This window comes from Falco naumanni, chromosome 10 (assembly GCF_017639655.2).
Source record: "Falco naumanni isolate bFalNau1 chromosome 10, bFalNau1.pat, whole genome shotgun sequence".
NCBI classification, from domain to species: Eukaryota; Metazoa; Chordata; class Aves; order Falconiformes; family Falconidae; genus Falco; species Falco naumanni.
The window spans coordinates 19,353,888-19,377,614 of NC_054063.1; the positions used below are offsets into that span (position 1 = coordinate 19,353,888).

At 56.0% G+C, this 23,727-nt stretch overlaps 2 protein-coding genes across 4 annotated transcripts in view; both read left to right on the plus strand.

Moving 5' to 3' along the window:
- NUP160 (nucleoporin 160) overlaps positions 1–10,691 on the plus strand; it is a 28,712-nt gene extending 18,021 nt beyond the window's left edge. Inside the window, exons 21-35 of one of the 3 annotated variants that reach the window (XM_040609573.1) lie at positions 2,216–2,314; positions 2,636–2,755; positions 3,659–3,754; positions 3,867–3,961; positions 4,670–4,766; positions 4,853–4,958; positions 5,075–5,235; positions 5,819–5,915; positions 6,659–6,769; positions 7,838–7,961; positions 8,738–8,839; positions 9,154–9,295; positions 9,554–9,679; positions 9,946–10,050; positions 10,239–10,691. In XM_040609573.1, coding sequence (XP_040465507.1) covers positions 2,216–2,314; positions 2,636–2,755; positions 3,659–3,754; positions 3,867–3,961; positions 4,670–4,766; positions 4,853–4,958; positions 5,075–5,235; positions 5,819–5,915; positions 6,659–6,769; positions 7,838–7,961; positions 8,738–8,839; positions 9,154–9,295; positions 9,554–9,679; positions 9,946–10,050; positions 10,239–10,325 — 1,668 coding nt within the window. In that variant the 3' untranslated portion in view covers positions 10,326–10,691. The other 2 variants (XM_040609574.1, XM_040609575.1) reach the window with 2 other exon arrangements.
- Positions 10,692–11,477: 786 nt separating this feature from the next.
- On the plus strand, positions 11,478–23,637 carry FNBP4 (formin binding protein 4). The gene is given in 18 exon segments (XM_040609599.1): positions 11,478–11,619; positions 11,793–11,815; positions 11,817–11,874; positions 13,021–13,157; positions 13,342–13,540; positions 13,756–13,906; positions 13,990–14,113; positions 14,379–14,717; positions 15,077–15,287; positions 17,339–17,457; positions 19,923–20,027; positions 20,344–20,477; positions 21,456–21,634; positions 22,002–22,315; positions 22,469–22,909; positions 22,911–22,991; positions 23,090–23,247; positions 23,450–23,637. Coding segments are annotated over 18 exon segments (2,982 nt in total). The 5' UTR covers positions 11,478–11,501; the 3' UTR covers positions 23,541–23,637.
- Positions 23,638–23,727: the final 90 nt, after the last annotated feature.

The following is a 23,727-nucleotide window of genomic DNA, read 5'->3' on the forward strand; positions in this document are numbered from 1 at the left end:
CTAGAAAATGACACAGACAGTTTGCTGGGGAATGATTTCAGGTGGTTGTTTTATGCATTTCCTCTTTCATCTGTTTTCAAGAAAATCCAGGCATAAGTGCTCAGGATTATTATATACCCTTTTCGTGGAGGAGTTCAGTCTCCCAGGGCTTGTCTGACAGCGTGATACTGCATGCAAGAAACATCTTTGCAGAGCTTGTTTAAATATCACAGCAAGCCCATAATCCAGCAGCTTGCTAGCTGCTGATCTACCCGTAGCCTTTCGTGTGGTACCATTGCAAACAGATTGCCCGACGGGAGTGGGGTTCAGGAGGCTGTCTTCAACCCAGCAGCTGAAATAATGCTTCAGGAGGGCTTATTTATTTCTTAAATGTCCTTACTGGTAAAAAACAGAGTAAGAAACATCTGTCACCTTCCCATCCCTGGCTGTGCTCCCAACATCTTGGCAGCAAGACGAGTGAACTACTTTTTTTTTAGGTGTCTCCGTAGACTGCTGTATTTCAGCTGTTTCTCCACTGTCTTCCCATGCTCTTCAAGGGCTTGGTAGTTGTAGCTGCTTGTGCTCTAGTTCTGAACCGCGTGGTTTCTTGTCTGCAGTGCCATGTGACACGCTTCATACCCTGACTGATGGCAGTCCTTGAGGCATGCAGGGCTAGGCAGGCTGTTATTAATGACATGTTTTTTCCTGTGCTTAGCAGATCCTTTTATTCTCACAGTCCCTTACACCTGGGGGCTAAATTGCTGTCTTTTGTGTTCGTGTTGCTTCCGAGAAGAATGTCAAATCTGCAGAGCTTTTGAGCCAGGAAATGCTGGGATGGTTTGGGCAGCATCGTTGTACCTCCTGGCATGTGTGCACTCTCATGGCACGAGCATGCTTTGAATTTCCTTGCATTGCTTTCGCCTCACTTGTGTCCTGCCTCAAGGAGGTACAAGAGACTTTTATATCTGCAGGGGCAGGCTCTTCCTCCTCCCCGCTACCTTCTGTTACGCTTACTGATCCCAGTCAGTCACGTAAACTTGGATTAAGTGCATTGACCTCAGGGAGCTCACACTGGATTTGCCTCGAGCACGAGTACGGTGACCCACATAGAGGTGGAGATACAGGAAGCACCCTGCGAGTAACAGGCGGGCACAGAGAAGGTCTAGTGACCAAAGCACTGGCCTGGGATGAGGGCCAGACCTCTCCTTGTTACTTATTCTGTATGACAAGCTGTTGAGTAAGCCTGGGGTGGGATTTATCTGTTGTAGCTGGCTAATCAGAACAGTGAATCCGGGCTCAGAAGGATGCGTTGCCACGTGGCTTTTAGTGAACGCATGGCTGGGGTAGATGGGGCATATGTGCCGGTGATTTATGCACATGCAAAGATGCAGGTCGTCCAGTGAGACCTTGGCTTTACCGCCAGGTCCTGGCTTCTCCGCCTGCCTCCCTGCTGAGTCCCAGAGTCCTGCTAGTGGGACATCTCTGCTTCTCCAAGTATGAATAGCATACGCTGCTCTCCCAGGCACGAGGGATGCCAACTTTTGAGGTTTTGTCATGCTTCCTAGCTGCTTATTGATAGGTGATGACACTTTGCAGCCCTTATATTATCCTGACGGAGCAGGCATAGGGCCAGTTGTGTTGTTTCACGCTGGCCAGTGTCTGTGTTGTGGCTTTATTTGTGGTGTATCCTCGGTGCTATCAGCACTCCACCCCATCCCTGTCAGTTTATTGCTGCTATCCATGGTCTTCCCTGGCTGCTCACCCTCCCCTGCCCTGCTGCACAGATACTGCTCTTCTAATGCCTGCTTTGCCTGTTCTCCCGCTGCCTTCACAACATGCATGCTCCCGTTGTGCTCTGTGCACACCAGGGTAATGTTTCCTTTGCAGTTCCCGGCAGCAAGTTTGCAGCGGTTGTGGAGAGCGTTGTGTTGGATTTTTGGGGATATTGGGTGCTGATTCTGAGGTCCTTTGTACAGATACTGGAGCTATTCAAAGCAGGTTGTTCCCTGGGAGCATGTGAGGGATGTCCCCCCACCTGTGCGCAGAAGGGACTTTTAGGCTGGGGAAACCAGCCCTCGATCTGGTAGAGCAGGATTTATGCGAGCACCACAGCTAAAGGGGCCACCAAAGCAGCACTTTGGCATTAGAGACCTAACCCTTCCTCTGGTACTGGGTGCCTGCAGGTCATGAGCGAGTGCTGACCTGAATCAAAACTCCTCTTCCTCCTCTCCTGTAGGAATACATCCGCCTGCTGCAGCCATGGTGCCACGTGAACATGGGCTCCTGCTGCTTCATGATGGGCAGGTGCTACCTTGTCATGGGTGAGGGACACAAGGTAAGGCCCTTGTCTCCTCTGATGCTGCCTACCTCAGGGGTCTGGGGCATTTTCCTTTGGGAGGGAGGAGGTGCACAAGTAGGGCCAGCCCTGTTTCTGCTGGGGTGAGTCAGGAAACATCCTTGAGGTCTGCTTCCTTTGGGCAAAGAATGGGGTTGGAGCTGGGCAGCGGGATCTGCTCTTGGGAAAGTTCTCGTTAGCTTGAGGCCAGCAGGACCAGTACACTGGAGCTAAAACAAGTAGCACTGTCCTCTTGCTGGTACAGCAGGGCTGGTCAGTCCCGCAAGGGAGCACACAAGCTGTTTTCTGGTCTGCTTCTAGGCTTTGGACTGTTTCTGCCAAGCTGCATCAGAGGTGGGAAGAGAAGAGTTCTTGGACAGGCTAATCCAGCCTGAGGAGGGTGAGGTGGTCTCCACTCCACGCCTGCAGTACTACAACAAGGTACAGCTGAGCCAGCCCCCTACATGCTCCTGGCCAAGTAAACTGGCACCAAGTTGTTCCACACAGATACTGCTTGGAAAGAGAATTCCTGCTTGGTCCCCAGCTTTCAGAGAAGTGACTTGAGGCTCAGAAAACATGGGTTTTTTTGGGGGGAGGTGAAATCTCGGTGTAGTCAGTTTACTTTCCTTGAGGGCTGCTGATGAGGTGACTACAGTGTGAAAGCTAGGTACTTTCCACCTATTAGTTTTCTAATAGCAGAGGACTTTATTATCCAGCAGAAAAAGGCAGGGTGAGATCCAGCTGCTGGAGACAGAAGCCAGACACGTCCAGGCTAGATGTAAGGTGCTGCTTAAGGGCAAGGTTATTAAGCTTTGAGGCAAATCACGAATAATGTCTTTAAATTGAGATAAGATCTTTCTTCTTGCGTAATACCATGGTTAAGACAGGCTGCGAGCTTAGACCTAGGCTCATTGTAAGGAATTCCCTGATTTTAAACTCCGTAAAGCACAAGGAGTTGTCAGGTGCCCTTGGAGAGGGAACTTCTCTCACTAATACAGGTGCATGTGTGCTTGGGAACAGAATAGTTTACCTCACTGTTGTAGGGGTTTACTGTAACTGTCAGTGCTAAAATGTTTCAGAAAACTGATATGTGCAGAGATGAATCCTCCAGAAAAGCCCATAGCCTGGACCTGTTGTGCTGGGGTTCAGATCTCTGCAACTTACCAAATCTTTCCTGTTTCCAGTCTAGTTGCTTAGAAACATTGGTAAATTTTTTTAAACTGCTCTTATGGTTAGTAGGGGCAGGAGTAGCTCTTTAAAAAAAAAACAAACAAACAAACTCTCACTAGCTTGACCCGTTCTTCAGTACTGCTGTGGCCAGCACTAGAGTATTGTCTTCTCCAGGTTCTGCGTTTGTTGGACATGGTGGGTTTACCGGAGCTGGTCATCCAGCTGGCTACCTTGGCTATCATGGAATCAGCAGATGACTGGAGAAGTCAGGTACAGGTCACTTTTTTGCATCAAGATGTTCTCTTGGGGAGCTTACACAGGAATTCCTTTCTTGAGTTTTATAACTCAAAACATGTTGGTTTGTGCTCTTTGGTGTTTTCAGGCTACTTTGAGAACTTGCATCTTCAAACATCACTTGGATTTGGGACACAACAGTGAAGCATATGTAGCCTTAACACAAAACCCAGATCCCAGCAGGTAGGTGACAGTTTTATGCCTTCGTGTTCACTTGTCTCTGAGGTCCTTGTACCAATTTTTCCATCAAACTGAAAGGAAGATGACGCTTTAGGGTAGAACGTGGCTGCTGTGTTAGGAGGTATTGTTTAGTATGTGTAAAGGTGTGTTTGATGAAGCATACTTCATTTTTGTAAGGACAGCTGGCACTGGCACTAGCTCAAAGGAAGAAACTGGGGGGGAAGTTGATTCAGGGAGGAGCCAGAAGAATGGCTAAAGGTTCACATGCGGCATTGTATGTTGAAAAGCTTTAGGAGTCCTGTCAGTTTAATAAAGAAAAGACTTGGGGTTGAATTTTCAGTATGAGTACCATGTGGGAGGTGACCTGGGTAGAGGAAGCTTCACCCTAGCAGAGGAGGATGTGGTGAGCTGGAATAGATGTTTAGAGGAGAAGCAGGAATGCATTTTAATTGAGGCTGAAGGAAAATCTTACCAAATACAGCTGAGGGAGGTAGACTGCCCTCCTGAGAGACCTTTGCAGAGGATCTCTCCTGACCAGGGTCTCACTTCCCAGCAGAGGAGAAGTCTGAAGCGACTTCTTGGTTCTAATCCAGAGAAAAAAAACCAAACCCACGGAGCTTATTGCAAAGCAGCGCGTTCCTGGCTTAAAGCCTGCATCCTGGAGATGGGTTTGTTCCCGCTTCTCCAGAGCGGTTGCGCTTCTCTCCACAGGCAGCTGGACTGTCTGCGCCAGCTAGTGGTAGTTCTCTGTGAGCGCTCCCAGCTCCAGGACCTGGTGGAGTTCCCCTATGTGAACCTTCATAACGAGGTAATCTGCCTGCGCTGGGAAGCAGCAGGGCACAACCGCTCTGTTTAAAGGGATTGTCGACCCACTGGAGCTTCTGTATGCTGCAGGTCGTGGGGATCATCGAATCACATGCTCGAGCGGTGGACCTGATGACCCACAATTACTACGAGCTGCTGTACGCTTTCCACATTTACCGCCACAACTACCGCAAGGGTAAGGCTCGGGGTGGACACGTTGTAACAGCCCGCCTGGCCTGGGACGCTGCCTCACCTCCCGCTGCGGGGTGGCCTGCCTGGCTTTTGGCCGATGTGTTCCCCTTCTCTCCTCAGCTGGAACAGTGATGTTTGAATACGGCATGCGCCTGGGCAGGGAGGTGCGGACGCTCAGAGGGCTCCAGAAACAAGGAAACTGTTTCCTCGCTGCTATTAACTGCTTACGGCTGATCCGCCCAGAGTACGCCTGGATAGTGCAGCCAGCTTCTGGAGCTGTGGTAGGAAACGCTGAGCTTACTACGAAGCCTCTGACCTGAGCTATTGACTGTGGGGGCACTTAGAGGTGTACATCTGGGAAAGAGCTTCCAAAGTCCTTTCCGATATGAACAGAGGCATTGGTCGCCTTAATCTGCTGCTCTCATCTTCTTGGCCAGCTTGTGCAGAATTGTCTCGCCCCACTCAATGGAGACGTCAGTCCTGTCTGCCAGCCTTGTCTCATTGACCCTCTCTGGAGCAGGGTGGAAGCAGGACAGCTTTTGGGAGGGGGCTGGTGGATATATGTGGGAATATATCACCTTTTGTTGAAGGAGTAGTGAATTTTTTGGGGGAATCTGAACAGCCAGAATACCAGTGAAAAAGAGAATTGCTGTAACATGGTTTGTGTTTCAAATCTGTTTGCGGGGAGGTGGTGGCTGTAGCCTGATCAGCTAGCGCTGTGCCGTGTTTCTGATAGCCAGAGATAAATGTAACCTGAACTGCCAAGTGGGTTGTAATGGCTTTTCTGATTCAAATCAAGGCTTGAAATGGAGAGCTGGTGTTGGGGCTGTAATGTGTTAAGGCAACTTGTCCTTTGGAAACCAGGTGGGCATGAACCCTCTTTCTGCTTTTTCCTGCAAGTATGAACGCCCTGGAGCATCCCCGAAGAGAAGCTACGATGGGGAGTGCACGGCTGTTCCAAGTAAGCGCCTAGTCCTGGTACTTCTAGTGTCTCTTGGGTTTCCACAGCCTCTGCCCTGGCCTCAGAGCTCTGCTGCTCCCGTGTGAGCTAGGAGATGGCTCAGTGCAGCTCTTGCCTCTGTCAGTTCAGTAATTTGGGGGGTTGTAAGGTAGTGTAACTCTCCCAGTGTTGCAATATGCTGCCATGTAACAGCTATTCCCCCTGGAGCTTTTGTGCACACTCCTCTGCAGTTTGATGTTTTGTCAGCACTTTTGCTTTCAGTGGAAATAACTTGTAATTAAAAAAAAAAAAAAAACCCCACACCTTTGTGAGGCAATTTCTAGTTGTTCAAGACTTTTGTTACTTGTGCTTTTGGCAACCCTGCTTGCTGGGAAGGTCTCTGCTCTGCCTGTGTCTACCAAAGCACAGGATGATGGGGTCAGGTTAGACTTGAAATCCTCAGCATAACAGTACAGAAATTTAAGGTCAGGTATTTTTAAAGCAATTACTTCTGAATGAGCTCTTTTGTGGCATATGCCGGGTAGTCAGAGCAGCAGCTGCTACCCAGCGTTAGGTAACATCTCTAATAGAGGAGTGGGAGGTTTTTAACAAGGAGATAGGCACAGTTCAAGGTGGCGTGGAAGGGGCAGCAGAACCTGACCCCTCCTTTGGTGCTTTCTGTGATACAACTCCTCTTAGGAGGGCAGAGGGGTGTAGGTATTTTGCATGATGCCCAAAGAGCCCTTTGTGTCCATCTGTTACAGCAACTCGACAAATTGAGATTCTTGAGCTGGAGGATTTGGAGAAGGAGTGTGTGTTGGCCCGGATCCGGCTGACTCTGGTGCAGCATGACCTGTCAACAGCAGCTGTGGCAGGTAAGAGAGACACAGTGCAGCCGCCTCTCACTTCCCCTGAGGTTTTTGCTAGTTATGGCGCTTTCAGTTGCAGCTCAGAAGAGGAAGCAGCAATTTTGTTCTGACCCAGAGACAAACCCAGGAGCTGGCAGGGACTGTTCGGTTCTCCCTAGCATGAAATCTCACCACCAAGTTCGGCAGCTTTGGAGAGGCAGATCAAGGGAACCAGTTTTAAGGTTTCGACCATTTTTTGGCTTTGCTGAGCTCTAGTAGTGGTCTGCAGCCTGGGGCTGGGGTTAAGCTCGTGTGTTGGGACAAAAAGACATCTTTTTGTCTTGCTGGAAATTCCCCCAGAAGAAGCAGAATTAGAAAGCCCTAGAAAAAACAGTTACTGCAAGACTTTAATTATTGTCCTGGATGATGCAGCTTCGTGACACAGCATTAGCTTATCAAAATGGTTCCTTGTTGGGGAACAGAAAGCTGCAACTCTCCCACCCTGGCCCTTTTAGGTATGTTCTGCCACTCTGATACAAGTTATACAACATGTACACATTTTTCCCCTTTAAGTGTCAGGAGGAGATGACTTCCCAGTAAGGGATTGCAGGGAAAGGATTGAACAGCTCGTTTGAGGGCACACTGGAGATGCAGGGAGCCAAGTGTCACAGTTTCATCTCTCCTCCTGCCACTGCCCCTCCTGCCTGCGCTGGCAGAGCTGAGCTGATGCCTTGTTCACTTGGATACAGGCCTGCTGTGCCAGTGACAAGGCTGTCCCCTAAACAGCAGCAGCACTTGGCTATGGGCTGTATGTTGCTGCCTGCATCCCTCCAGCTGGTGCCTGATCAGGGACAGCTCCATGCGTCACTGTGGCTCTGTGCAGTCCCTCCATGGGTGGCTCCTGGGCTCAGGAGGTGCTCGTGAGGCCAAGAAAGCCTCTAGCCATGTGATGAGAAGTACTGCTGCAGGGGTTTTTACGCTGGGTGGTTGTCACGGTGCTGTTGTAGCTCTGCTGCTGAATTGCACGGGGTCAGGCCCCAGTAAGCACTGGTGTGTGATTGGGGGAGGCATTTACCTGGCCCTGCTTCCCTGCAGGCAACTCCACACCTGAGGAAACGGTTGCTCTCCTGGTCCGGGCCGGCCTCTTTGACACTGCCATCACTCTGTGCCAAACATTCAAGCTGCCCTTGACGCCCATCTTTGAGGGACTCACTTTCAAGTACGTGGCGAGCTTCTCCTCCCCGCCTTGGGTGACGTGCAGCTGGAGACAGGTGCTGCTTGCAGGGTGCAGCTTGCAGCTCCCCAGGGTCAGAAGCCAGCGCTGTCCCGACCTGTCTGCTCGCCGTGGCTGCTAGGGCTGTGCTCGGCCACGGCAGCTGCTGGCGTAGTGGTTTCGGGGTGGAACTTGCTCTTCATGCCTGAAAAGGAAGAATAAGGGAGCCTTGCTGAGCAGGTGGGGATGGGGGAGAGATTGCTCCCTGGTCTCGGAGAGCTGGCATCTGACAATCACAGTGAGATGTTGACAGATTTGCTCAAGCTGCTGAGCAGCTTTCAAATAGCGGTTGGCAGAGCGCTTGCTCTCCTGTCTGATCTTTGTGCTGCCATTTGCTCTCACGCCTCATCTCTGACCACAGGATTCCTCTTCTCCTTTGCCTCTCTGCGCTTCCAGAGGATGCGTTGTGCCTGTGGAGTCATTCAGGAGCTCTGCTGCGACCTGTTCCTGAGGCTGGATGCACAGAGGGCAGCTCTTGCCCCCCAAGCTCAGGCCCTAAAGCTTGCTAACATCAGAGACATTATTAATTCCTCCCTGGCAGCTAGAGCAGCTTAGAAATCGCTCTTAATAGCCTTCTATTCCTGCCAAGCCAGCTAATTCGTAGCTGTTGCTTAGGAATAGTCCTGCGAGGGGTGGCTTTGATGCTGGCAGCTGTGGCGAGGCTGGGTGAAAGGGCTGGACTCTAAAGGCACCCACTTCTGTTGCACTGCTCTGTCTTGCAGGTGCATTAAGCTGCAGCTGGGAGGGGAGGCAGCGCAGGCAGAGGCCTGGGACTGGCTGGCAGCAAACGAGCTCTCCGCTCTGGTTACCACCAAGGAGTCCAGGTAGGTCCTTGTCTGCGGGGCAGAAGAGCAGAGCTGCTTGGTGTGGGAATGAGCGTTAAAGCCTTGCAGGAATCCAGAGGGTCGTGGGTTCATAAAACCCCCTTAAAGCAGACCTGTGGGACTGGGATGTTGGGAGAGCCATGCTTCCGTGCTTTCCCCAGCCTGCTGTACTCGGCACGCCCCACTTGGCTGGGCCTCGAGCGCAGACATTGAACCCGAGCAGTGGTACAGGTCCCCTGGAGCCACACCATGGCCTCACAGGCAGTAGCAGGGGCTACTGGCACAGGTTCTGAAGGGGAAATGTTGCCTTGCAGTGCCACAGATGAAGCCTGGCGGCTGCTGTCATCCTATTTGGAGCGGTACCCATCCCAGAACAGCCTGTACCATCGCTGCGTCATCAACAAGCTCTTGGCTCACGGGATACCGCTGCCCAACTGGCTCATTAACAGCTACAAGGTGAGAACAGGGAGAGGGTCACTGCTCAGCACGTACTGCTTGCAGCCAAATAACCCTAGCTGTGCCAGAGCTGCCCCATCACCTTTGCTTTGTCAGGCACCTCCTGGCTGCAAGCTTTGCCCTACCTTCCTGTTCCCAGCTCCAGGAATCTGTGCTGGATGCTTTGTGCCTGTCACTGAGGCTCAGAGCAGGTTCCTCTCAGCATCGTGATGGCTCCTGGGCATGTTCCCTGGCTGACGTTTCCCTCTTTGCTTGCAGACGGTGGATGCTGCCGAGCTGTTGCGTCTCTATCTGAATTACGATTTGCTGGAGGAGGCTGTGGATTTGGTCCTGGAATATGTAGATGCTGTGCTGGGCAAAGGGCACCGGTACTTCGGAATCGAGGTGAGCTCGCCTGCAGCGTGGGGATGTGGCGGACTGTTCCTTGGGGCGGATCCTGCTTGGGGTTTGGGTATCGTGCACGTGACTTGCGTGACGGTGGTTCCAGAAGTGGGGTGTGGATAACCCCCCCCAGGGGAGAGGGGACCTCTTAGTGGAACCAGTAGGACAAGTGGGTGCCGGGACATGGTGGCTGAGAGTTCTTCCTTGCCGTGGCTGTGAGGAGTCTCTGCCACAAGCACATTACGATGCAAGGGTTCCTCTCCCCTCAGTTCCCGCTGTCCGCCACGTCCCCCATGGTGTGGCTGCCCTACACCGCCATCGACCAGCTGCTCCAGGCGCTGCGGGAGAGCACCACCAACCACTACAACGTTGTGGTAGGTACAGCTGTGCAGGGAAAAGGGCAAGGGGGCTTGTAAACACCCTGCGGAGGGGCCTGAAGGGTGGCAGGGAGCACCACAAAGTGCCCTATGCCTGCTCCTGCCTGAGGAGAAGGAAAATGGGAACTGGGAGTGGGATGGGGTGGGAGCCCTCGTTTCTGACACCTGCTCTGCCCCTCACCCAGCTGTATCAGAAGCTGCATGACAAGATGGAGGACTACCAGCAGAAGGTCAGCATGGCCACCCGGGATCACCTCTATCGCCGCAACTAGCAGCAGCCCTGTTGCCTGCAGGCCCCCTCCTGCCCCAGGACAGCGCCTGCTCAAGGTGACGTCCCTGGGAGGTGACACCGTCCCACCCTGCACTGCCTCAGCCAGTGGTGTGCTGGTTTTACTCATTTTTTCTGTAAGGGTCTGGTCTGGGGAGGTGGAGTGCACCTTTGGCACAGCACTCACCTTGCTGTCCCTGTCCCTTCTGGGGGTGGGGGCTGATCGGTGGCTAACAGAGCTCTGGGCTGCAGCCGTCGCCAGGACCGTCCCCTCGTGCTTATCCTGTACCATACACGGCAGGTTTTGGCATTTCTTTTATTTATTGTCGTGGTTTTGGATGGACTTTAATAAAAGCAAAGTGTTATTACAGGTCTGCGTCTGGCTGGCTGCACCCCTGGGAGCACAGCGGGGGTTTCGGCGGGCTGTAGAGCTTCTCTCCCTGGGATTCTGCATGTACAGCCCTTGCTTACAGGGAGCTCCCTGTAGGACTGCGCTACAGGGCAGACTGGAGCTCTAGGGCCCAGGGGCAGGGCTGTGCTCCGGAGCGGTGGTGTGCCCTATGGCTGAGGGTGGCACCTCGCTATAGGGCCGAGGGCAGCACTGTGCTATGGGGCAGGACGGAGCTGTCAGCCTGAGGGGCAGGGCGCTATAGGGTACCCAAGAGTTGTAGCCCCTTGGAGCAGCACTATGCTATAGGACAAGCCAGGGCTGTGGCCCGGGAGGGCAGCGTTGTGCTATAGGCTACCCTGTATCCTAAGGGCTGTCCTGTGCAGCTGTATCATAAAGGAGCAGCACCACCACGTAGGGCCGGACGGGGCTGTAGGCTCAAGAGGCACCCCGGGGCGGGCTGTAGGGCGGGATGGGGGTCTCCATGGCGGGGGCTTTGGAGCAGGACGGGGGCTCCCCAGTGCTGGAGGGGGCTCCCTGGGCAGGAGTGAGGGGGAGGCTGTCTCTGGAGAAGGGTGGGGGGGCTTTGGAGCAGAAGCGGGGCTCCCTGGGGCAGGAGGGGGGGGAGTCTCTGGGGCGGGATGGAGGGGTACCTCCATGCCAGGAGGGAGGGTCTCCGCAGCAGGGCTGGTAAGCGCGAGGCGCTCGGCCCCGCCCCCCGCCCGCCCGGCTCCGCCCCGGCCTCGCGCATGCGCAGCCGTTGCCCGAGGCGCCGCTCCCGCCGCCGCCGCCATGGGGAAGAAGTCCCGCGCCGCGCCGGGCCGCCGGCCCATCCTGCAGCTCTCCCCGCCCGGGCCCCGCCGCGACGAGGCGCCGGCGGCCGAGGGGGCTGACTCGGGCTCCGAGCAGGGTAACGGGGGGGGCGCCGTGCCCGGGGGGGGGGGCGGGGGCGCTTTGTTGGCGGGGCGCGGCCTGGCGCAGGCCTCGGCGCGGCCTCCTCGTAGCGCTGCGGCCTGCTGGCGGCACCGGGAGGCCGGGGCCCTGCCGCCCCCCGCCCCCCCCCTAACGGCTTTTCCCCCGCAGACGAGCCCGAGGCGGTGGCCGAGCCCCCCCCGCAGCGCGCCCAACCCGCCGCCCCCCGCGCCCGCCGCCGTCAAGCCCACAGGTACGGGACCCCCGGGGGGGCGGGGGGGGGGTAGGGAAGGAGCGGCCCCCGCCCCCCCCCCCCCCCCGCCCAGTGCTCATCGAAAACCGGGATTTTCCTCCTAAATGCCGCTCTCTGGGAGGGGCTGCGGTTGCTCGCCCCTTAAACCTTTTTTTTTTTTTGAAGGATCTGACCGCCCCCCTTCAAATTATTTTTTTTAGGCGGGCACAGCCAACCCCTTCCTACGCAATCTCTGTTCGGGGTGGGATTATCTCTTTTTTAATTATCTTGCATTTTTTTCTGAGGGATGTGATTGTTCCTCCTTAAGTGCCTTTTTTAATTTATCATTGGGGCAGCATGATTGCCTTCTTTAAGTGCTTATTTGTCTGGGGGATGGGGGCGATCCCCCCCCCCCCCCGGTTATGGGGGGAGCAGGGTTATTGCTCCCACTGCACCGTGTGTGGGGTGGTGGGAAACTGCTCCCACGGGCCCCCCCAAGGCGTTTGCAAAGGGGAGGTGAATTCCTGCCTTAAAAATATATTTAGGAGGTGTTTTTCCACCTTGCGTATTTTTATCTGGGGGAAGAAGTGATTTTATTTTGTCTCTTACTATTATTGCCTATTACTAGCTCTTGAATGAAATTAATACCAATTCAATAATTAAAATTTTAATATTTTAGGGAGCAGTGACTCCCCTCTTTGGTTTGCAGGCAGGATATGATATTCCCCCCCCCCCAGTCTTTTTTCAGCGATAGTGGAGCATTTTTTTTTCCCTCCTGGCATTGTTCTGTTGGTTTATTTTCCCCCCAGGAGAGTATTTCCCACCCCGGTGTGGTCGGGGGGCTAGTCCCCCCCTGGTTTTGGGGGTCAGGAGATGTCCCTGTGGATGTTTTGAGGAGGGAGGGGCAGCGTTTATTCCTGAACGCTCATGGGGGGGGGGTGCCCACCCCCTCCAGCTGGCATTGCCGCTCCCTGGGGGGCTGCTCCCCCCTCGCAGGACTGGGGTAATGACAGGACCACCCGGGGGGGGGGGGGGGCAGGGCAGGTCCGCTTCCCTGCGGTGGCAGCAGGAGCCTCGCTGCCTGCACTGGTGGCTCCTGGGTGTGTGTGCCACACTGTGCCTCCCCTTTGCTGAGGGTCTGCTGCTCCCCTCTCCCCCTGTGGCCAGGAGGCTTGTGCCTGCTCGGCGCCTACGCAGACAGCGATGACGAGGAGGGTGAAACCCCGGAGAAGTCAGCCCGTTCCGCGGATGCGAATGGCAATAATTCGTCAGACATTGACAGCACGCTGGCAAACTTCCTGGCGGTTAGTGCGGCACCAGGGGTGTGGAGGGGAGAGGGTGCAGGGGGTTTCCTCCCCGGGAGGGAGCGGGGTGGTGGGGAGAGGGTGGCTTCACAGTCTGAGACGTTGTCCCCTGCTGATAAGTGCCTTCACTCTGCTTTTGTGTCCGCTGGGATTTGATGTTCACGTCGGGATGTTGTGTTCGCAGGAGATCGATGCCATCACGGCACCTCCGCAGCCTGCCGAGCCCAGCACTGCCACCACCTCCTCCTCCGCGCCGCCCCCCACGCCTCCCCGCCCAGAGCCGAAGGAGTCGGGCTCGGGCCAGTCCTCCAGTACCGCCAACGGCGCGGGCTCTGCACCAGCGCCAGAGTGGCAATACGACACCCAGTGCTCGCTGGCGGGAGGTGAGCACTTCACCCGTCCCAGCCAGGCGGGCTGCACCTATCTTGGGGGGCTCCTGACCCTCACTTTGCTGCCCAAAGGGAGCCGAGGGTGGTGAGGAATGGTTGTCTCCAGGGAAAAGGGGGGTGACAACGGCCTGGGGGACCAATCCTGTTCGCGGTGGGACACAGGCTATGCACATCCCCTGGGTGACGACCTGTCCTTGTCCCCCCGGCAGTGGGGGAGCTGGAGATGGGCGACTGGCAGGAGGTGTGGGATGAGAACACCGGCTGTTACTATTACTGGAACACCCAGAGCAACGAGGTGACCTGGGAGCTGCCACAGTACCTGGCAACGCAGGTCCAGGGCCTGCAGCACTACCAGCACAGGTGAGTGAGACCCCAGCCCTGCAAGGGGAAGCACTGGAACATTGTCCCCATGCCCACCCTTCACTCCCTTCTCTCTTCCTCAGCAGCACTGTGGCAGGCACCAACGGCAGCTTCGTAGCAACTGCCGAGCTGTACCCCCAGGAGAAGGGGGCCGCCCCAGGCAGCATCGGCCGTGGGGCCAGCCTCACCAAGCGGGAGGTGAAGAAGGTCAGTCAGATGGGCCAGGCGGTGGCTTTTGGTTGTGATGGGGCTTGTAGGTGCCCTTTTGGGCTTCTCTGGCAGCGAGTGGGTCACTCTGCTCCCATTTGCAGCTCAAAGAGGGGCCCCATCAGCACGGGTTTGCTGCTTGGGGAAGGTGTGGGGCTGGGGTGAGGAGCAGGGAGCAGTGGCCGCTGCCGGAAAGTTCGCGTGGTTGCTGCCAGAAAGCTCGCGCAGCAGCTGCCGGAAATCTCACACAGGCTTTGACCTGCAGGAAGTGAACGAAGGTGTGCAGGCCCTCTCCAACAGTGAGGAGGAGAAGAAGGGGGTGGCTGCAGCCCTCCTGGCCCCGCTTCTGCCTGATGTGGTGAAGGAGGAAGAGGAGCGCTGGAGGAGAAAGGTGATCTGTAAAGAGGAGGTTGAGCCGCCCCCAGAAGAGGAGGTGAAAGCGGAAGAGGTGGCGGCTGCCCCTGAAGAGCCGGAGGCTGGCAGGGATCCCCTGGAAGACACGCTGCAGGAGGATCTGTGCAGCGTGGTGCAGTCAGGGGAGAGCGCTGAGGAAGAGGAGGAGCAAGACACCCTCGAGCTGGAGATGGTGCTGGAGAGAAAGAAGGTAAGGGAAAATACTTTTGTTACAGGAATGAGGCCTCACGTGCAGGGAAGGAATAGCTGGAAATAAACTGGGAACAGCAGATGTTCCCATCTCCTGCCTCCTTTGGAAGAATGATACTGCATTTCCAGTGGAGTCCTTATAGGTCTGGGCGCTGATCAGCTGCAGTTTCACGTGGATGCTCTGCTGGCGTGTCAGCAGCCATTGGCAAACAAATTCTTGCTCGTCTTTGCTGCTGTTAACACCATGCCCCAACTAGAGCAGCCGTTTGCTCTTCTTTCACGGGTGACTTGTAGCCACGGCTGCTCCTCAGGGGAGGTTCAGGTCCCTGAAGTGCCGCTTGCTGTTGTGTGTCTCTGCAGGCAGAGCTGCGCGCCTTGGAGGAAGGTGATGGCAGTGTTTCGGGCTCCAGCCCGCTGTCTGATGGCAGCCAGTCGGCCTCACAGGATGCAACCCGCAGGCTGGCCTCCAAGCGAGGGAAATGGAAACTGTTTGTTGGAGCCACCAGCCCTGAATCTGCGAGTCGAGGCTCCAGCAAAACGGGCCGGGAGAGCCCGGAAGCAGGAGAAGCAGGTAATTGGAAAGGCTCCCTTCGGAGGGAGGAGTGGGTGTTCGGAAAGGCCACAGCCCTCCCCCACCGGGGTCTTCTTTCCCCGAAGATGTGCGGGGTGCCTGCCCGCAGAGCCCCGTGCAGCATGTAGAGAAGCCAGGGCGGGCAGTGAGGTACGTGTGCTGGGTAGGGGACAGGCCTGGAGGGTGGCAGTCACCAGTGTCACACACATCAAGCTCACAGGCCGGCAGCATGAGCCTCACGGGCTCAGGGCAGCATGGGGATGAGCTGGTGCTCAAGCAGTTTCTCTCCTTTATCTTAATTAAAGAGCATAAACAGGAGAGTGCCCCTGTTCAACACTTTTGTCAGGAAAATGAGCAGGGGAGTGCCTGTACTTGACACTGTTATCAAGAGAAGGAACGCAGAAGTGTGGTAATGGCCACTTCACATCCACCGCCTTCCGCTTTCCTCCTGACGTTACAAATCTTAACCCTGGCGGTACATGGGGAACTGTTACCTTCCTCTTTTAAAGTTCTGGTTTTAAGCTGCCTGGTAAGAGTCACCAAATCAGGCAGCCAAAGTGTTCCCCAAGAGCCATTCCAGCTCTGCACTTGTTGGTGTGTAGGAAACGTAAAGAAGGACCTCGCTGCAAGGAAGACCTGGTTCACGTAGGGTGTTTGATACTGGGTGTGTGTGGGATGCATCACCCGAGCAATAACAACCCCTCGGAGCGCGTGTGCCTGTTGGCGCTCCGCTTTCCTGTGGTGCAGCACAGGTCTTTCAGAGACGGTTGACAAATACATGAGGAGCAGTTCAACGGATGTCGCAGAGCATCGTATAAATTTATTGCCTTGGGGAAATCACGTGATTGCAGCTGTTGGCACTTTGCTGCAGCCTGTGCTTCGCTGCCTGTACTGACATTCCTGTCCTCCCCAGCCCCTCCAGAGCCATGCTCCCCGAAACACACTGGCCGAGGTGCTTGAGGGAGCAGCCCGTGCCTGCCAGCCCTGGCACTTCCAGATGTGCCAGTCCCTCCCTGGTGCAAGGTTTGATTCCAGCCACCTGCCTCATGGTAAAGAGGGAGGCAGCACAGAAGGCCGGCTGAATGAATGATAACTGCTTTTCCCAGGAAAAAAATGGTACAGAAGTGCCCTGAGCCTTCAGCAGACTGTGTCCTGCTGAAGTGGGACACAGCACCTGCCCCAAAACAGGGCTGACGTGGCCCTAACTCGCACTGGCTCCGGCAGAGCTGTGAGCTGGGTGGCCTGGCTAGGGTTAAGTGATGGATGTTTGTCCAGGGTGACACTGAGGGATGGTTTCCCCTCTTGCGCCTTGCAGGCTTTCGAGCAGAACATCCCTGGAGCCAGCTCTTCCCATCGGTGCCTGGTTACCTGGGGAACAGGAAGCTGTTACTCTTAAAATAAACCCCAAATAAACCCAAAGTTGAGCACCCAGCTGCCAGAGGGTGACTGAGGGAACTGTCCTGCCCTTGGGTGCCAGAACACGCCAGGAATGTGGTTTTTTTTCCCTCCGAGGGCTTTAGTAGTCCCTTGCAAAACTTTCTTCCCTGGAAATTGTCACTTGGACAGTGAATTAGTCACAGCTGTTCTGTGATGTGACACAGGCAAAACCTTATGGTCTTGACAACTTTTTGGGAGCTCTTCAGTCTTTGGTAATTGTCTCAACTAATACCCAGTACCTTTTCTTGACAGATTATTAAACTGTCAGAGTTTAATGCCTGCCTGCCTGCCTGGCAGTTAGTTCTTCATGCTACCTTGAGCCACTGTGCTCCAGGCTGTTCCTTCTTCCTGCCCTTGTGCTGTAGCAGCTGTAATTCACTGTGTCCCGCACTGTCCTTCTGGAAGGACCCCCACCATCACAACACAGAGGCAGTGACCTTCTCCTTTTTGATTTCAGGCTCTTGTCGCCAGCTTCTGTAGGAAAGAGGCCTCAGCTCTTTCCCCACCGTGTCCTGCATCGGCTTTGGCTCCCTAGCATGGTGTCTCCAGCTGGCTGTTGGCAGCGCCGTGGCAGTGGTGGGAGAAGGGCTGACTTGTTGTTTCTTCTCCTGCAGCAGCGAGCACAGAAGCAGCTGATGCAAATTCAGACAAAGAGGCAGAGCCTGAGGAACCCCAGGAGAAAGCAAAAGCCCAAGTGGCACCAAAAATAGAAGAGGAGGAGCAGGACCTAAAGGTACAGAGATGCAGAGATGCATGTCAGTGAGATCCATCCCAGCTCGCGTAAGGGATGCGGCTGGGCGCTTGGCTGCTCTCCCAGGGGCTCGCCATGCCGCTGGCAGCACGGAGTAACATGCTGGCTCTCTCAGCCACCTCTGCCCAGGGGATGCCACCAGCCAGGGACGCCTCAGCTTTGGGCTGTGGGTTTGGCTCAGCTGCAGTGACCTTGTCCCCCTCTGCACTGCCAGTGTGACAGCTCCATACCCCTGCTGAAGCTGTAAACCTTAGATCCCAGTGTGGCTGCAAGAACAGCTTGCCCGGGCCGGTTGGGCCGGCATCTCTGCAGCCTGGCATCCTGTCTCCAGCAGGAGCCAGCAGAAAAGGCTTTAAAGAAAGGCTTTAAAAAAAAAATTAATAAAAAGGGGGGTGTGGGGACATAAAGACTGAGCCCTGGGTCTTGTTGTGAAGGAGAGCAAACACTGTTGTCTTGACTTTCTTTTCACCAATAACGATATTACAGTCCTCTGGCACGCACCTGTTCAGTTGTCCCGTTTCCAGGCTGAAGACTCCTCGTCCGTAATATCTGTTTCTGGAGGCTGCCGGTACCTGTTGCTGTGCCCTTCGCCCAGCATTACTTTTTGAAGTTGTTAGATGCAAACTGGGGAAGCCCTGGGGATTCCTGCAGTGTTGTGCTTATGTTTTCTTTTCTGAGCCTTGATTTGCTCTTTCTGGCTGCGGCTGAACACCTCCCAGAGCCCCTTCCTGAGCCGTAGTAGTGACACGCAGAGCTACAGGCTCTGGGTGATAGCTCCACAGAGTGGTAGGGGAGATCTTTTCTATTTGTCCTTCTGATTTTCTGGTCGTTGGTTACTGCGAGATCTCCTGCAGTGTTAATTTTGGCTCTGGAATAATTTTGTTTCATTCGCAAACATTATCACTTCTCTGTGTCAGATGGTTTACAGATGGAGAATCACTGGCTTGTGGTGGAAACCTGTAGCAAAAGCTGACCTCTGGCCCTGCCTTTGTTTCCCACCACTTAATCATTTTTCCAGTGTGAAAGGGAAGGGCTTTGTTGTTGTCCTCATGATGGATTTAGCGTATCTCTCATAAGAAGAACTCTTTAACAGAGTTTTGAGATGTGACATTCCCTGCCCAGAACCACTGAGCCTCCCTCAGCATAGCATCTACATGAGGCTTGTCTGATTTTCTAAATTTATTTAAAAAAAAAAAAAAAAAAAGCCTGCAGCAGGACCACGCTTGTTGGCTGCAGTGCCCCAGATGGCTGCCAAAAGCCCTTTAAGCTGTTACGTTTGCTGTCCCCTTTTCTCCCGGTACTGGCGGTGCTCTGTGACGGACTGTGTGCTGTAGCGTGGTGCTTTCCCATGCAGGATCCCTTTAGAGCTGTTGGAGGAATCCCGTCTCCTTGGGTAATTGGTACCGTTTGCTTCATCGGTTTGGGGTAATCTCTCTTATGCCGGCTCTCTGGTTTGCAGGAGATCCGCCGGGTCCTCCGCTGCGAAGTCACCCTCTGCTGTGGGATCTTCCCTGACTTCTCTGTAGCCATGTTAACTCGGGAATTCATTTCCCTGCCTCAGGCTTCCCTAACGCTGCTTGTCTGTCTGGCCTGGCCCCCTCTCTGGAGACAGATGCTGCTTGTCAGCTTTGGGGAATTTCCAAAGCCTCTTCTGAACAGTGAAGGGGGGAAAAAAATAATTTTTAGAGCCCTCCTTAAAGCAATTGTGATGCCACTTGCAGGCGTCCCCATTTCTGCTCTAAATCGCTTTCCAGCTTGTGGCTGCTCTCATGCAGGTCCCCTCAGTCAAGGGGGCTGACAGGGGGATCCCCCTGTCCCCGTGCAGTGCCAGAGTTGAAGGTTTTGCTCCTGTAGGACGCCGGGGTTAACAGTGGTCGCTATGGGCCGGCCTGAATCTTTAACATGGATCAAGTCTCTGCTCCAGGAGTAAATCCAGAGCTGTTACCCGTTTCCTGAGCTTTCCAGCTAGTTCCTCCAGAAAGCAACGATTTACAAAGCCTGAAATTATATCCTGGCCCGTTTCCTTTGGGAAATGTTTGAAGTATCCAATATAACGCTCTGCCCTGGCAATTGCTCTGCTGTAGCTCCAGAGCTGGAGCACCAAAGCAGACCAAGCCCATACCCTCCTTCAGCTGGTGTGAAGCGGTGGCGGCGCCGAGAAGCACTGGGGGCCATGGCTGGGCATAGGGCAAGGTCCGCACGAAGGAGCTGGGGTTTGCCAGCACCTCCTGCTGCTACACAGGAGGTCTCATCCTGCCACTCTGTCCCTGGGGTGCAGGAAGTAGCGGGGCTTAAAGGAGGGGTGGCACGTCCTAGTCCCACCAGGCTGAGGGGCCACGGGCAGTCCTGAGTCTCGTTTGCCGGGGATGGCCTCGAGCTGTGGGGCCGCAGCCGCCCGGTGACGCTACCTGAGGGCAGCTCTTTACTCTCCCCTTTCTCCCTGGCAGTTTCAGATCGGAGAGCTGGCAAACACTCTGACTAGTAAATTGGAGTTCCTGGGCATCAACAGACAATCTATCTCCAACTTCCACATGTTGCTGTTGCAGACAGAGGTAACCGAGCCTTCGCCCCTCGCTCCGGCCTTCTGTTCCGAAGCGGATCAAATACTGTCCGCCGTTTGAGCGCCGAGGGCCGCTGCTGCGTGAACCTCGTGGCCGCGGCAGCGCGGCACCACGCCGTGTGCCCACTCACCCGCCTCCTGCAGGGCCCTTCCTCCGCGGGGGGAGAGCATGGCTTTGCACGGAGGCGGTGTCTTCCTCCTGGCCCCCCCGAGTCCCGTGCCGTAAGGGAACCTCCCAGACCTCGAGTCCTGTCTCGAGGGCCGCTTGCAGCCTCCCTCAACGGCTTCCCCCGGTTCTTGCCCTCTAGACCCGCATTGCAGACTGGCGAGAAGGTGCTCTCAATGGAAACTACCTCAAACGCAAACTCCAAGACGCAGCCGAACAGCTAAAACAATACGAAATAAACGCCACCCCTAAAGGCTGGTCCTGCCACTGGGACAGGTACGCGCTCTCCTACCTTTCTCACCTTTCATCTCTGACATCTCAGACATGATTTGTGACCATCACCACCTGACGACGTGGCGCCGTCCCTCTGGGAGACTGAGAGCAGCTTCTGTTAGCAGTGCTGGGCAGGCAGAGCAACGTCCGGCACTCACAGAGTTTGGGCCAGCCACCAAACTGGAGGATCCAAACGGAGTGCTCAGTGCTTTGAGACGGAGCTGATTCCCTGATCGGACAGAGCTGGTTGCCACTCTTGCGAGTGTAAAGCGCTGTGGAGGGCGGGCCTGGGGGGTCGCGCATGCGAGAGCTCTGTGAACTTTGCAGGATCTCTGGATCACCTCTTCTGACCAACAGCTCTGACAAAGGACAAACTTCAACTCATCGACGGAATGAAGAACAAGATTTCTGTCTCCTGCCAGCAGGTCAGACCCAAACATTTCTTTGTCTATTTGGCTTTCTTGATTAATTTTCCTTTGTTTGAAATCTTTGCTCTTTTGTTTTTCAGCTCCCAGATCCGCTCCCTCTCTCTAGCATTCACTGTGTGTTTGACACCAAGAGTATCATAAAAGCGACCTCCACGCACCACGGGGTAGGGGGGCAGCCGCTTCTCTCCATTGGGCTGTTCCCCGGTGCCTCTTCTTGGAGGGCGACTTTCAGCCAAGGTGGCGGCTGAAAGTCCTGGTGCTAGCGAGACGTCGCTCTGCCGCACGCTGGCCTGCTTTCTCAGCCCTCCCCTCCCTCGGAGCGGGGGGCTCAGGGCGACGTTCACGCAGCCAGCAATGCAAATAGCTTTGAGCGAGCCAGCTCGGGCCTCTCCTGCCTCTGTCCTCAAAGTTGTTTGTTGCGTTTGGGAGAGCGGCAGCCCTGCTGCAGAGGGTCTTCCCTGCGAGAGCGCACCGCTGTCGTGGGCAGGCCCGCCTCGGAGTGTCGGTGGCGGGGAAGGGAATCTAAAGCCTCCTTCTCTTTCTTGTGATTTAGGGAGCATAGACGCTATTTCTATGTTAACGAGCGCTCAGGAGAGTCGCAATGGGAGTTCCCCGACGGGGAGGACGAAGAGGAGGGACAGCGGACCACCGACAGAAAAGCCGACGGTCCTCCTAAACCACCTCCAAAAGACAAGGGAGAGCGCGCCGAGGACCCCGCCGAGCGCCCCGCAGGTACAGCGAGGGGCAGGAAGGGGGGGTCACTGCGGCTGGGGGGGTCCTGGCCCTGAAACGGGAGTGCTGGGGTGCCTCACCAAGCGCTAGAGCAGTACAGGGTGGCACTGGCCTCCCTCCCTGGGCACTTCGTGGTGGCTTTAGCGAAACTGGGACGAGCACCACTCCCCCCTCCCAGCTGTCCCCATCGGTTTTAGGCATTGCAGCGGCACCGCGGAAGGCAGCGGGCAGCTCATCGGTCAAGCCGGTGGCCTGAGCTCTGCCTGCCCGCTCCCAGGCAGGGCCCTGGCAGGGAGGCAGCAGGCAGGAGCAGGCAGCGCGGTCCGTAGCGTGGGTTTTCAAGCCTGTGTCAATATGTATTCTTCAGGCTCCCTTTGTAAAGAATCCTTCTCAGGCCAAGTTCCTGCTACGTCTCTCATGCCGCTCACTCCATTTTGGACTCTGCTTCAGTCCTCTGTCCCGGTACTCCAACCTCCCTTGCCTTTGGAAATGCCTCCGCCGCCTCCGCCTCCACCGGACTCGCCCCCGCCGCCACCCCCACCGCCCCCGCCTCCCGGAGAAGACGGTGAGATCCAGGAAGTGGAGATGGAAGATGAGGGGGGCGAGGAGCCGCCCGCCCCAGGAACGGAGGAAGACGCTCCCCTGAAGCCTCTCCTGCGCCCAGCTGCCGGCAGCAGCCAGGTGAGCAGCGGTCCAGCAGCCGGGCGAAGCTGGGGCTCGGTCATGTCCCACCACCCCACGCCTGGCGCCTGTGGGGCTGGAGGGGGGTCGTTCGGCCAGACCTCAGGGCCGTGTCCGCCCTGGCTCAGCACTGACATTGGCACTCTCTTCCAGGGTGCCGTTGAACCGGGCCCGGCCCCGCTGCTCTCCACCAAGCCTCAGAAGAGGAAAGCCGTGGAGATGAGCCCGGGGCTGATGCAGCGAACGGCCACCATTGGCAGCTGCCCCGTCATCTACAGCCAGCCCCTGATGGCTGCTGGCAAGTACCAGCCTGCAGCCGTGCCCCTCGCCTCCCTGAGGCCGCGCCAGCGGCTGCAGGGCGAGATCCAGGGCCGCCCCAACCTCCGCATGGCACCAGGCCACGCCGGCCCGCAGCCCACCGCACTGGGCCTGCAGTCCAGCTACCTGGGTGTGACAGCACCCGCCGCACCTTCCGTCATGAGCTACTCGGAGTGCGCCGCGCCGGTCAGCCTGGCTGCTGCCGCCGTGCAGCCGGCCCCGGCACGAGGAGCCCTGCCCACTGCCAGCACCACCGAGCATCCGCCGCCCCCACCGCCCCCCCCAGACACCCCCACCTCCTGCCCCCAAGGCACCGCCACCGGAGAAGGAGAAGCCGAGGAAGGGGCGGAAGGACAAGGTAAGCGGGTAACCTGTGCCCATCCTTTGGGGGGTGCTGGGCACTCTCTCCTCCCTTTCGAGCCGCCCTCACCGCAGCCTGTTGCATTTCTGGCACAGGGCAAGAAGGGCAAGACAAAGATGCCATCACTGGTGAAGAAGTGGCAGAGCATCCAGCGGGAGCTGGACGAGGAGGAGAATTCCAGCTCCAGTGAGGAGGACCGGGAGACCACTGCCCAGCGGCGCATTGAGGAGTGGAAGCAGCAGCAGCTGATGAGGTATGAGCCCCAGGAGGCTGCCCCAGCTGCCCTTCCCTGTGGCGCTTTGCCTGGCTTGGCGCTTCCTGGGGGCCTTTTCCTTGTCCTCCATAAAGGCAGGGGGTGCAGATCCGCATCTTGGGCAGGGCAGGGGGCGCAGGAGGGCAGTGGGGAGCATCGCCTCACACCACCCAGGCACTGACGCCCCACTTTGTCCCTGCAGTGGCATGGCAGAGAGGAATGCCAACTTCGAGGCACTGCCAGAGGACTGGCGAGCGCGGCTGAAGCGGAGGAAAACTGCGTCGAGCACATGAGGTGTGCACCGCACACTTTGTTGGTTTTTTTTTTTACAGATGTACAGTTCAGAGCCCTTCACTTGACCGTTGTCCAATAAATTGTAGCAGTTTGGGATGTACTGTCTGGTTGAGTGGAGCTGTTCTTGCCCCTGCCACGGGGCCAGGGGCAGTTCAGGGCTGGTGTGCGTGTTGGCCCTGGCTCAGG